This window comes from Protomyctophum bolini (assembly GCF_963924005.1).
Source record: "Protomyctophum bolini genome assembly, chromosome: 22".
Taxonomy (NCBI): Eukaryota; Metazoa; Chordata; class Actinopteri; order Myctophiformes; family Myctophidae; genus Protomyctophum; species Protomyctophum bolini.
In genome coordinates this window covers 26742427-26754671 of record NC_137883.1, presented here as the reverse complement: position 1 = coordinate 26754671, position 12245 = coordinate 26742427, and the positions used below count along the sequence as shown (strand labels likewise).

Genomic DNA, 12245 nt, shown 5'->3' with positions numbered 1-12245 from the left:
TCATATGATGGTGTTGTGCAGAAATGGCTAAAATCGCCAGTGTTTTGCCTGTAACATGCTTAGTTAATTGATGCAAACTCGATTACTCAAATCACATTTTATATGGTCACATTTTATATGGTTCATATGAAGTAGGTCGGGAATGTCTTATTGTCGGTATCAGCCGGTAACATGCGGGAGTCTGTCCCCGTAATTTATAATATTATCATATAGAAAATTAAATATGTGTAGAACAAGCCATTGTTTTGTGTAGTTTTTCAAGCTTTTTTTAAGCATTCGGCAATCTGCATGAACAGTAGAGCAGCAGTTGGGCGTTCGGTGTCTTGCTCAAGGACACTTAAGTTCTGACCCGTAGCCAGGGTAACCCGGGGATCGAACCTGGAACCTTTGGATTCCAAGAACAAACACTCAAACACTCAATACTAGCAATGATTGCTATGGGAATATACCATAGGGTTATTTTAACACTTTAACATCACTTGCAGCCAACACAAAACCAGGAATATATCAATAGTTGTCTGTATTTGCTATTCCAAACTCCATTTGGTTGTCTTCTGTGTGCGCATGCGTGCGTGCGTGCATGTGTGCGCGTGAGACATACAGTAATATCTAAAGGCAACAGGGTGGAATCAGAGTACAGTAACTGAGTTAGAGTTTCTAACGTAAAAAATGAAATACACCATGGTCTGTAATGGTCAAAGAGGTGGGATTGGCAGAGATGTGTAAAGACGGTCACTCAGTACTAATGTCCAAGAGGAAGTGGGTCAAATAAAGTCAGAGACACACAAGTTGAAAGGCCACACTCGGCCTGCAGGCCTGGAGGCTCAGTCGCAGTGGCTGATGGGATATATTGTTTTTATGTATGGGCATCTCATGCTGTGTGGGTACAAAGAGGATGAATCAACCTAATGGTTTTCCTACCCATACACAGACATGACTCAATTGTAGTGTCCATTTAGATTGGCATCGGAAATTGGCAATGACTGTAAAGGACAGACATCTCCTTCATTGTTTAAGCCTAACCCTAACGCCAGGCCAGAGGCTCTGAAAGCTGAAAATGAAATGCAATGCACACACGTGCATGCAAACACACACACACACACGAGCGCACACACGCACGTGTGCACATGCACACACACGCACACGCACACGCACGCACACACACACACACACACACACACACACAATGCAAACAAGACTAAGAGCCTAAAATCCCTGCTAGCATCACTACAGGCTTACACCCAACTGGACCAAAGTGGTTTTAACGGAATTGGATCAACATTGCCATCCTTACAGAGATTTTGGCATGAGGATGGCACAAAAGCAATGACAACGTACAATAATCGTACATCGTCCAGGGATGTACAATGTACATCTGCTCTATGACACGTTGTGATTTGGCAAATTTGGCACTATGATCAAATTGAATTAAAAAACTGATTTGAATTCCACATTATATTTCTGTTTCTATTCAAAACAAAATGCATGACTTGTGGACTAGCTTGGTGACCTACATGTGGGTCCAGGCAAAGTATTTATACACTTCTTAACCCATTCTGACCGGGCACCCATTTTGGTGTTGGCATCATGTTATGCTTTAGCTATTGAAAAATAGCAGATCTACAAGCTCATATCGCGCCACCGAGTGGCGCGATACGAGCTTGTAGGTCTGCTATTTTTGAAAAATCGAACAACAACTGACATTTTTAGAATCTGATCTCAGGTCAGAATGGGTTAATCAGACCAGTGCTGTGTCCAGTGAAAACCTCGTATGAATCTGATCTCAGGTCAGAATGGGTTAATGTACTCTCTGTAAAGCCATGACACTCAAATCATTACGGCAGAACTCGTATGCTCAACTTCCAAATGTTCACACATTGCATTTTGTGAAATTATCAGTAAACCAAGATAGAGTTGGTAAGGTTGTACTAGTGATTAATAACTGCTGTAATAAATGACAATGAAAATGTTATATTCTTTTAAGCCAAATGTAGTGACCAACTGATGTATTGTGCTGTACTACTGTACCTACTCATGAACCAATATTTGGGAACATACAAAAGTGTAGACTTATTGGCTGAGCTACTGGTTCACAATTTGCCCACTGCCAGAATTTAGTTAATTTTATTTATCTATTAGCTACTGAAAAATCTTCCAATGGTGGCCAATTAAGTGAAGAGAAAACGTTTTCAAGACATTTTCCCTGGAGGCATTGTGTTTAATACTCTGTGCTATTCGCTTTGTTTGCTGTAGTGCAGCAGACACACCCACTTTTGTGAATCTATATTGCTGATTGACATGCCAATTTTGGCCTACATACATGAAAAAGTATTGCTGTGTAGGCCAACTTTTCTAAAATGTCAGAGACAGATCACAAAAGCGATTATGAAGTAGACCCAACTATGCCGTAAGAATTTGTCATTTTGTAGACCAGTCATAACATCCTTGCTTTCGGACTAGTTTAGAAGCTGTGCCTGCCGTAACAGGTCTTTACTAGTCACCATTCAGCCCGTCTGTCTGCAAGACATAGCATTACTCAGTCCACCAATCCTTAATCAGGTGCATCATCACTGCTGTGGAGATTGGGCTGCTCAGGGTAGACATACAAAATGCACATGTACTTAATGTCAACTCTTCAAAGCCTGCTGGGCCTAAAAGCACAGATTCATTAGGCTTAGCGCACCACATAGGGTGTGTTTTCAAAACAAGATATTATGGTGCTCAACACTGTGTAATTACACAATGATGAACCCAACTACCTCAATTACGGAGCCTCGCCATGCTAGCGGCTCACCAGGGTGGCTCAGCTCATATGGTTTAATGGGGGAAGCAGGCAGTTCACTGGAAACATTAATAACTCAAACACTGTTAAGTGTTACACCCCATACACGATCCAATTGTTCAGGTACTATGGTGTATAGCAAATTGAAAGATTAAGTTTACAAGACTAGTGCAACACGTCGCGATAAACTGTGAGCTTATAGATCGCCTATTTGCACAATTCGTTGTACGAACTATATAGGGCCTAAGTGGCCAAAGACGGCATAGAATAAATGGACGTCGGCTTGAATTCCTTTAGGTTTTACTGTATAACCCAGATAGAAGTCCAAGGATCCTGGATATGATACAGTAGGCTACCTATTAAATGGGTCATCACCTGATGAGACATGGATTAAAGTGTGACTATGGAAGGAGCAATGCAGGCAGACAGTCAAGCAGGCCGTGTGGGAAGGCTGTGGCCTAGCAGAGCGCTCTGCTCCCTCTGACTGGGTCCACCCAAGACTTGAGCAGAGCAAAATGAGCACCTTGCAAAAAGCCACACAACACAAAAAGCAAAGCAAAGAATGTCCCCTGCATTTCATTCTGCCAGTGCGCTTATTTTTACATATAAAGCTCCACAACAGTGAACCGCTTGGAAAATGGTCTGGATATGCCTACATAAAAGAACAATGCATTCAAAATTCATAAAAGAACTATGCATTCAAAACATAAAAGTCCTGATGTGCAAATTACAGAATTTCTGAGACCATTTATTCATCCGATTTTCTCTATATAACTGCTTGAAATTCACAGCCATCTGCTTGAGAATAATAAAACTATAATAATTAAATAATTAAAGTATTTTTTTAAATTGACCTGCTCATGAATATGACTTACAAAATGTACCTAAGTCTTCTCTAATCTTCAAATACATTCTAAATCACAATGTGATCACTGTCAGTTTCATCTGTATTTATCACAGCATTGCTGGATCAAAGATGAAGGTTGTTAAGTCACAGTGAGTAGTGGACAACCATCAGAACAAGTGAGTAAAGTAAAGGTATTTTGAACCATTACATGGCATGAAATGGTTATTTTAAGAGAGGTGTGAGTATTTACCTGTGTCCACATCTAGATCCTCCTGTAGTGAGCCTGTGCCCTCCGAGGAGGCCTGGCTCTTCCAACCTATGTTTCCCATCCAGGATGCCTGAGTTCACACAAACCTACCGGCCCGGGTAGGAGGTTACCACTGTCCAACACGGTTTACTGGTAGCACTGGAAGTCTTACAGTACTACTGTGTGCTACTAATATGACTGCAGTTTGTGTCCTGATGACTTTGTGGTCAGATGGGTCATTTTCACAGCTATGGTTCAGCTGCACTGCCCAAAGTTAGTCATACAATAACTGAGCCTCATGATCCATCCAGTCTGACTCATTAGCACTACAGAACACACAAAAGGAAATATATCCACAAATAGCCCTTAATGAAGATGAGTACTTTTATCCCATCACATGCAGCAGTACATCCAAATTGTTGGTTTATTTGATGTGAGAATTACTCTTGTGTCTCTGAATTAATTTATAGGTAGGGTCACATAATCCTCACTCAGCCGAGGTCCTGACTGAAGTGGTCTGCTTGTGTCATCAGTGGTCCAGTGTCCAATCCAATCCGTGGCTAACTTCTAGAACAGAAGATGTACTTAACCTACTGATACGTCCATTAGGAGAAATACGAACCTGCTTTGCAACATGCAAGCCTACACATGGCACTGACATCAGGTGCAGCACAAGATCTGGAGGCCAACTTCTGAGAGGGATGATGTCTAAAGATCAATGATGAAGACGAGGAGATGAATACCGGAAGAATGATGCTTGAAAAATATGGGAGGATAGCTAGAAAACAGGCCAAAGCCTTCACACAAATATACTGTTGTTAGAAAGAGACCATTGTCCGTCTTGCATTTTTCATCATATCCTCTTTCTAAGCATTATCCAAAGTCAGATCCATCCCTCTCATAATGCTCTCTCTGAACTGGGACTCAATACTCATCGGCGCTCTACTTCTCTCCACCCCTCTGCCTTTCTGTCCCTAAACCCGATTCACTCCCTCTTTTGCACTCCCATACAGAGCAGAGAGCACACTCAAAACGAATTACAACACAACTAAACGTACTATGGTAACAGCACGCTTCTCATTCCGTGGGAAAGGCACGATGAAATGCTCAATGCCATTAAAACCTCGAAATTGCAGCATGTCAAACCAAGACCCAAAGCCTGCCATATGCCATTGCCACAGCGGGCTCACTCATCAGTAATGAGGGAAAACTTAAATCTACTGGGATCTACTGCTTTAGACTTTATTTCAGTCAGTGCTGGTTTAAGGTAATTCAGATGCTATACTCCTTACATGACAAACCAGGACCTAGTTAAGGCTAAGCCACGCAGTACTATCCACTTGACTAACACTAAGCCACTGAAATGTCTTACGCTTGCATGTTAAACTCTTGGAATGCTTAACAGTAAACACCCAACAACATTACAACCAACTGTTTCAAAAGCAAACAGACATACAGCTACACTCACAGTGAGCAGTGTTGGGGGCAGGGAGGCTAAAATAAGGAACTGATGGATCAGGTCTGCTGTGGCTAGCAACTAACATTGAATCTTCAGCTAGCATGGAGTCAGAGGGCTAATTATAAAACACTGTACTGCCTAGTGCCTACTGTAGGGCTTTGTTACTAAAGTGGACACACCAGAAGTCATGTCTCTATATGGGGAAGATAACAATTTATTATACAAAGATTCTTGATCATTGATGATTTTGTGAGTTCATTCTTACCTGGGGAAAGTATATTATTATCATATCATATCATATTACAATGACAGTTAGGTACTGCTGAAACAGTCAATAAAAATAAACCTTATCATTGTACAAATGACACCTTTCAGAACATACAAGTTTTGGGTTTATCGGTTGATGGTGAGTTTCAGTATAGGAGGATTTTCAATTCCCTTGCAATATCTCATACATTTTATCACTGACAAATGCAATTCCTCATGAATGCATAAACCTTAGCCGATTTTGAGTAGATATTAAGTAAAGTAAATAGAATACAAAAATCGTAGTTTTGTTTTGTATAGAAATCTGGGGAAAGGAATAAATCACGTTTATTTCAATGAACAATGTGTTATTTGTTGAGGCCAATATGGGAAAAAGGTTCGTTCCTTCATTGTAAAAACTATAGGCCGCTAAATCATTGGCAGTATTCATCAAGCTATAGTAGCAAAGAAAGCAAGTGCCGCAATTGAATGGCTTTGTTGCAAGATAACTAAACACCCTCTACCGATAAAGCAGATTAGTTTTACAAGCAATTGTGTTTAAAAAAATGTGAAGTGAGTGGTGTGTGGGTTCCCTGGGGGGGGGGGGGGTCCCAAACCCACAGGAACGCACCCAGGGTGCCGGGCCGGTTCCGGCGTGCCGCCCCGCGTCCGAAACGGTTGAGAAATGACAGAGTTACCGTGTGCCGGTCCCTCTACTGTACTGTACTGTACTGTACTGTACTGTACTGTACTGTACTGTACTGTACTGTACTGTACTGTACTGTACCGTCACTGTACTGGCACACCCGAAATCATCATATATACAGTTAATATGTGTGTGTGTGTTTGTTAGGTTGCGCACAGGTGGTGAAAAACAACCATGCTGTTTTCGTGCTCATACCCAGCAAGCCAGGCAGGCACCCACCCACCCAGCCACCCACACACATAAGGGAGTGGTTGCACCACTCAAAAATAAAGCTGTACCACGGCTCTACCCTTTCCCTGCTGTGCTTCTCCTCAACTTCCCTCTCTATCAAAAAACTCCAAACACTCAACAGACTAGGCACAGACACATGCTTCAGACTGGTTAACACTGAGGCTTTGCATCAGTCTCCAATGTTGTCTTGGAGGGCTGTGGACAATGCCAGCCTGGTGTGTTATTTGTTTGACTTACGTTGGTGTGTTGGCATCCGAAAAACTACAAGCAATATGGCTGCCTAGTGGGGTCAACGACGGCGCTTCTTTTCTATTAGTCGGCGCCAGGGCAAGGTTCACCAATGTTGAACCCTTCACCTCATAATCCTTTCCTTTAATGTGTTCATTTTGTTGTAATGGAGGAATTCAAAATTGCAAGTTTCTTTTTCACTATAGTCTCTCTCTCTCTCTCTCTCTCTCTCTCTCTCTCTCTCTCTCTCAGAATTGACAGAATGTATCATCATAAATCATAATGATTATGTTAGTAGTACAGTCGGTTTGCATTCAATTGAACAGGTATTTAGCCCAAGCTTGTACTTTGTATTACACTGGTAATGAAAACTGACCCTACCCACAATGTGAAGCAGAGAGAGGCTTCACTGAATGCAAATAATGCATTATTTTTTGATAACTGCATGGCTCGAGGTAGATTACTGTTATACACCGTTCCCAGCGAGTTCACTAAGGAAAATGTTAATCTTGCACAGTTGCACTCTGCCTATATGTTGGTGCACAAATCTTATGTAACCATTTGTCTATTTTAGAGGTCAGCATTCGGGATACCATCAATTGTAACACAATCCTTCCATGATTTTGCATGCAAAGAAGCCTCAGTATTGTCCATACGCAGAGTGTTTATATATAGTCACATTTTGGTTTATTGCTTTTAAATACATAGAATCTAGATAAATTAATAAATAAAAATTAATACAAAAAAAATCCCTTCACTGCGACAGCCCTAGTCCTAGGCATATCTTCCATGTGCAATCTGTAGCTATGGATAGCAAGTTATTGATGATGTCAGTGTTGCCTGAATATGGAGTTCCACTCGGCTCCAGACGGCCTGGACAGATTATAAATCAGATTATAAATTCACACAAAGTTGTTGTGGAGGACGGATTTGAAAAATATTTGATTGATTTACTTGCTGCTGATCGGTGTAGTGGTTTGCAAGATTAGCCTTGGAAAAAATATAATCTCCATGTATGCCTTTGCCTGACCCCATTGGTGTAGCAGTGGCAGCTGAGCTGTATAGTTTGCTGTGTGATTGATCTGATGTCGGTCTTGCCCAAATATTGAGTGGGGGGTGTATGTATGCATGTATAGATGCATGCATACATACATATAGACAAACAAACGCTGGCCCCTTATTTGCCATGCCGTAGAAAATGTGTACCACCCAAACCTACATACACGTGCGTCAGACATGAGAGCGGACCATCAGCAATTCAGTCCGTTTTGAATGCTTGATATCTGCACATAAACTCTCTAAACGAACGAAGCATCAAAGTGACACAGGTAAGTTTGATGCAGGTATATGAAATATAGTATTAGTACTATTTAGCTTATCTAGAATGATTATCTAGGGGCCCGATTGTCCAACAATCAGGGCCCTTTTACACCAAAAGAACTTCTAGATTCTTCAGAAGTGCTTTCACGGAACCACCAGCCATTTTTTGGGTCCAGTTCCGAACCAACTATTAGGGTTCTGAACCAATTCATTTTCAGTTGAAACACTCAATAGTAGGCGGGGTAAAAAGAACCTTACTGGTTCAACCCCGGTGGAAAAGGGGCCTCAGTGAGTGAACATAATCGTACAAATAGAGACACTGCATTCAAAATAACAACCTCAAGATCCCCTTCAGTTCTAACCAGAACTTGTAACATGCAACCAGGGGGGCAGTCAGACGGATATTTTGTGAAGCCACTAAGGAAATGAAAGTTCATATAATGGCCTGTTGTGGCGCTCTCATTGGGCTCAAAAAAACCCATAGCCCCATAGAAGTCCATGTATTTGGGACCAACTTCACCTAGACTGTATTACCTTAATAAACATGGTCATGAATACTTTTTGCTTCCAGTCACTAGTTTAAAGTCTCATTTCTAATGTCATAATATTCTTTTTGGAAAATTATGGTCCCATTTATTAAAAAAATGACCATAAAGTCGCGCATGTTCTGAGGGGCGTGGCTACCGTTACAGTCTATGAACGGGATCCCCCACCCACTCGAGTCAAAATAAAAACCAACGAAGAAGAAGGGGGAAGTCCCGCCTCGTTGTCTGGGCCAGCCAATGGGCCAGCTGGCCTGAACTGGGCCAAAACGGATCTAGAAAGATGGCGACTTCCATTGCAAGGACTGACAGGCTTCATTTTACGTTCACGTTAGATCCGCGGAACGCTTTGTCCATATTTTTTACAGTCTATGCATGCAACTAATGGCCAGATTAGACATGCGCAGCACAAGAAACGCACACCAACAAAAGGAACAGACTGGTGCACACTCTCAATCTCCCTCCACCCAGTTCATTTTGTCACTGTAGAAGGAAAGAACTAGGATGTGAGATTGGCTTCCTGCTGTTGAGAGTTTTTGGGGCGACACCATCAACCGTAACAAAGCATTTGTTACTGTATGTGTCCAAGTGACTGAATTCTATGTGTGTCGTGCGTGCATATGTGCATAGGAAAGGGGTTTGTGGGTAGGCCTGTCATAATTACTACACAATCCCCTAAAATGCAATTATTTGAGATAATTGCAATTATTTTGCATAATTGTCATAATCATTTTCATGTTGAAATTTTGTTTTTCAAATTGTCAAGCAAAAAAAATGTCATTATTGTGAATATGGGTTGAAGTCAGAAGAATGATGAGCAGCAGTACCCTCTAAGCAGCGTCAGAGCCGACATCCCAGTGAATGGCACACAACACGTGGTGTAAAGGGGCAACTTCTGATCTGAACAGGTGACAGACGCACTGTGACCACGTTTAGCCCCAGAGAGACAAAGAGCCGATGACAGCAGGACACAGTGTCCATGGTGATAAGGGACTATGTTGTTGCAGCCACTGCCAATCTGACATTAACCACATTAAGCCTGGCCTGTCTATTTTAGGCATTATGTGGAAATGTTATTTTTTTTCTTTTTAGAGCTAAAATAGTTTGTAGATCAGCTATTATTTACCATTATCATATGAATGAAGTATATCTAAGGGCTTAAGAATGAAGACTTAAGAGGGTGTATTTGTCACTCATACAGGTGCAAGCAGGGACATGTCCAGGGTTAAAGCTTTACAGGAGAACATGCCTGACCCCCAGGTCATGAATCTCAGAAGGTGGATGTGGAGTTGTGGATTGGACATGTGTGTGGATCGGACCCAAGGGCTATTCCAAGAAATCTGTAGGATCCCTAGACTAACTTTACATTTTGGGACGAGATGTTCAGAAAGGGGTAATAATTGGTCATTGTTGCCAGAGACTCCCACCCTCCGCTGGAGCTTGACACAACCTCCTCCTGGAGCTATTGCAGAGGGGGAGGTCAGGTCACAAACGGGGCTATAGGGATAGGGCTGAGGGAACATACAAAACTCCCTCTGAGATCAATGAGTACATGAGGAATAGAGCAATGGAAGGCAGCAGAGACAACAGCCCAACAGGTGACCCACTAAAACGCAACCAGAGGAGCCACTCTAGCTGCATTTATGTGGCTGTGTGGGGGAGATTATACGAGGTGTATAATTCCTACCATTAACCAACCAATCAATTAAAAAGGTATTACATATTAAGTACTGTCTATTGAAATACGATGTGGTCATCAGTTCAAAAGACATGCAAAAAACACCTAGAGAAGAATGACGCCAGACAGTGGTGGATGACACTCTCGCCCCGCCTGCTACAACGTGTGTGTGTGTGTGTGTGTGCATCATCGCACAGGATTGTGAGGCGAAGCGGGGAGACAGCTGGTGGGGTGTGTGTGTGTGGGATGCGAGTCTAGCTGGCGGGGATAAAGTTTCCATCCAAAAGCATACGTCTGTCTGTTCCTCCCCCCCACTACTACTACAACAATATAACCAATTCGTTATATTGTTACTGTTTTAGTATGCGTTATTGCTGCATATAAATATCCCTGCGGCGCCTTCCATACCACAACATGCAACAAATGTCAAACCCGACCAAATATGCCACGTGCACAGTGCAGAAATCAATACAGGCACGAGCTTCTTGGGCGTGAACACATTATATTATTATCACTGGAGTCCTGTAGGTAACAACCAGGCTAACGTTGTTAGCTCCAGCTCACACAGATGCTAGTGTGTGTAGCTGCAGCAGTAGTTAGCTAGCTGCGGTCAATAGCCTTCTCCAGCCAAACGCCTCTAAACCAGAGACCCTACCGTGTAACCGTTTGACTTATTCGACCTAAATTATGTTGCTCTCGGTTGGTTTGGTTGGCGTTGTTGCCGATACAGCCCTCTGGCTGGGTGTGAACACAAGCAACTAAATCAGTGTCGGCTAGCTAACTAACTGACCGTTAGGTTGAGCTAGCGGGGGTAAACGTTCATGTGAATGCTGTTATCCTGAAAAGAAGGGGAGGCATTCTTCACGTTCAGGGCCGTTTATAGTGGAAACCAGTAGCCCCCCTCATATACACTGACGGAGGGGAATTATACACACCACGGGAAAGTAATTAGTTAAAATGGATAATAACGTTAGCTAACACAAGCTGCTTGTCGCTTTGATTTATAACTGGACAGTCTGAGCAAAATACCAACTATCACTAATGGTACCAACGTACACACACACAGTCACACACACACATTTATTTTAGCTTTAAACCCTCACATTCCAATCTAAACCCATTACTAAAGCTCTGCTGGATGCAGTACATTGTCTATATTTTATTTGTGTAATAAACACTTAGTCGTGTTATCATTTCTTTAAGTATCGTATGGCCAACATTTTACATTTTCAGCTGAAAACACGCGCGTCGACACTTTTTTTCCACCCCTAGTTGACAATACGTCATTGTCGAACGAAAGGGTCGCGCGACGAATTGTGATAAATGCTTAAATGTGTATAAATAACGGTAAACCCAGAGCAGCTCCGCCGGGGTCTGGGGCAGACGCTTACCTTGCTTGCTCTCTATTTTCCCCGACATTTTCGTAGCTTCCAGCGGCAGAGACTCCACTCACAGTTCCAAATAACCGTTAAAACCAACAAGCCGCCGTGTCTCGAACACGATTGTTATTCCCTCATTTTCCATATACTCATGTTATAGTGTCCATTTGGTGATTCCATTTCGCTGCTGGGGTGAAGGCAGTAGATTTACGAGCCACACATTGGTACAGTGAAAACTGTCTTTAGTCCGTCTCCGGGTGATTTTCTCTGGCTACAGTCAGACACGCACGCACACGCATACACACACTGAGACTACACTGTCTCCACTCCAGACCTGGCTGGCTGACTCGTGAAAGGGTGCCGTCATCCAGCACAACAGCGACCCCTTGTGCGAGGAATTAGTTACATCAACCTGTCAACAATAGGATGGGTGGGTTCGAGTTGGGGTTTCAAATTAATGCAAAGAGCTGTGAACTCCCTAAAAAGCATGTAAGCACAGACAAGTAACAATACATCTATTGAAGTACTGTACTGTAGGTATAGCCTCCTTCAGTACAATGTTTTTTTCCCCTTCTTTTTT

General features: G+C 42.4%; 1 protein-coding gene across 6 annotated transcripts in view; it reads right to left on the bottom strand.

Moving 5' to 3' along the window:
* Positions 1-11947, bottom strand: part of rapgef1b (Rap guanine nucleotide exchange factor (GEF) 1b) — a 66098-nt gene extending 54151 nt beyond the window's left edge. For all 6 annotated transcript variants that reach the window (XM_080756405.1, XM_080756408.1, XM_080756410.1 and 3 more), the window contains exon 1: positions 11678-11947. In XM_080756405.1, the coding sequence (XP_080612531.1) occupies positions 11678-11705 (28 nt within the window). In that variant the 5' untranslated portion in view covers positions 11706-11947. The remainder of the gene's footprint in view (positions 1-11677) is intronic.
* Positions 11948-12245: the final 298 nt, after the last annotated feature.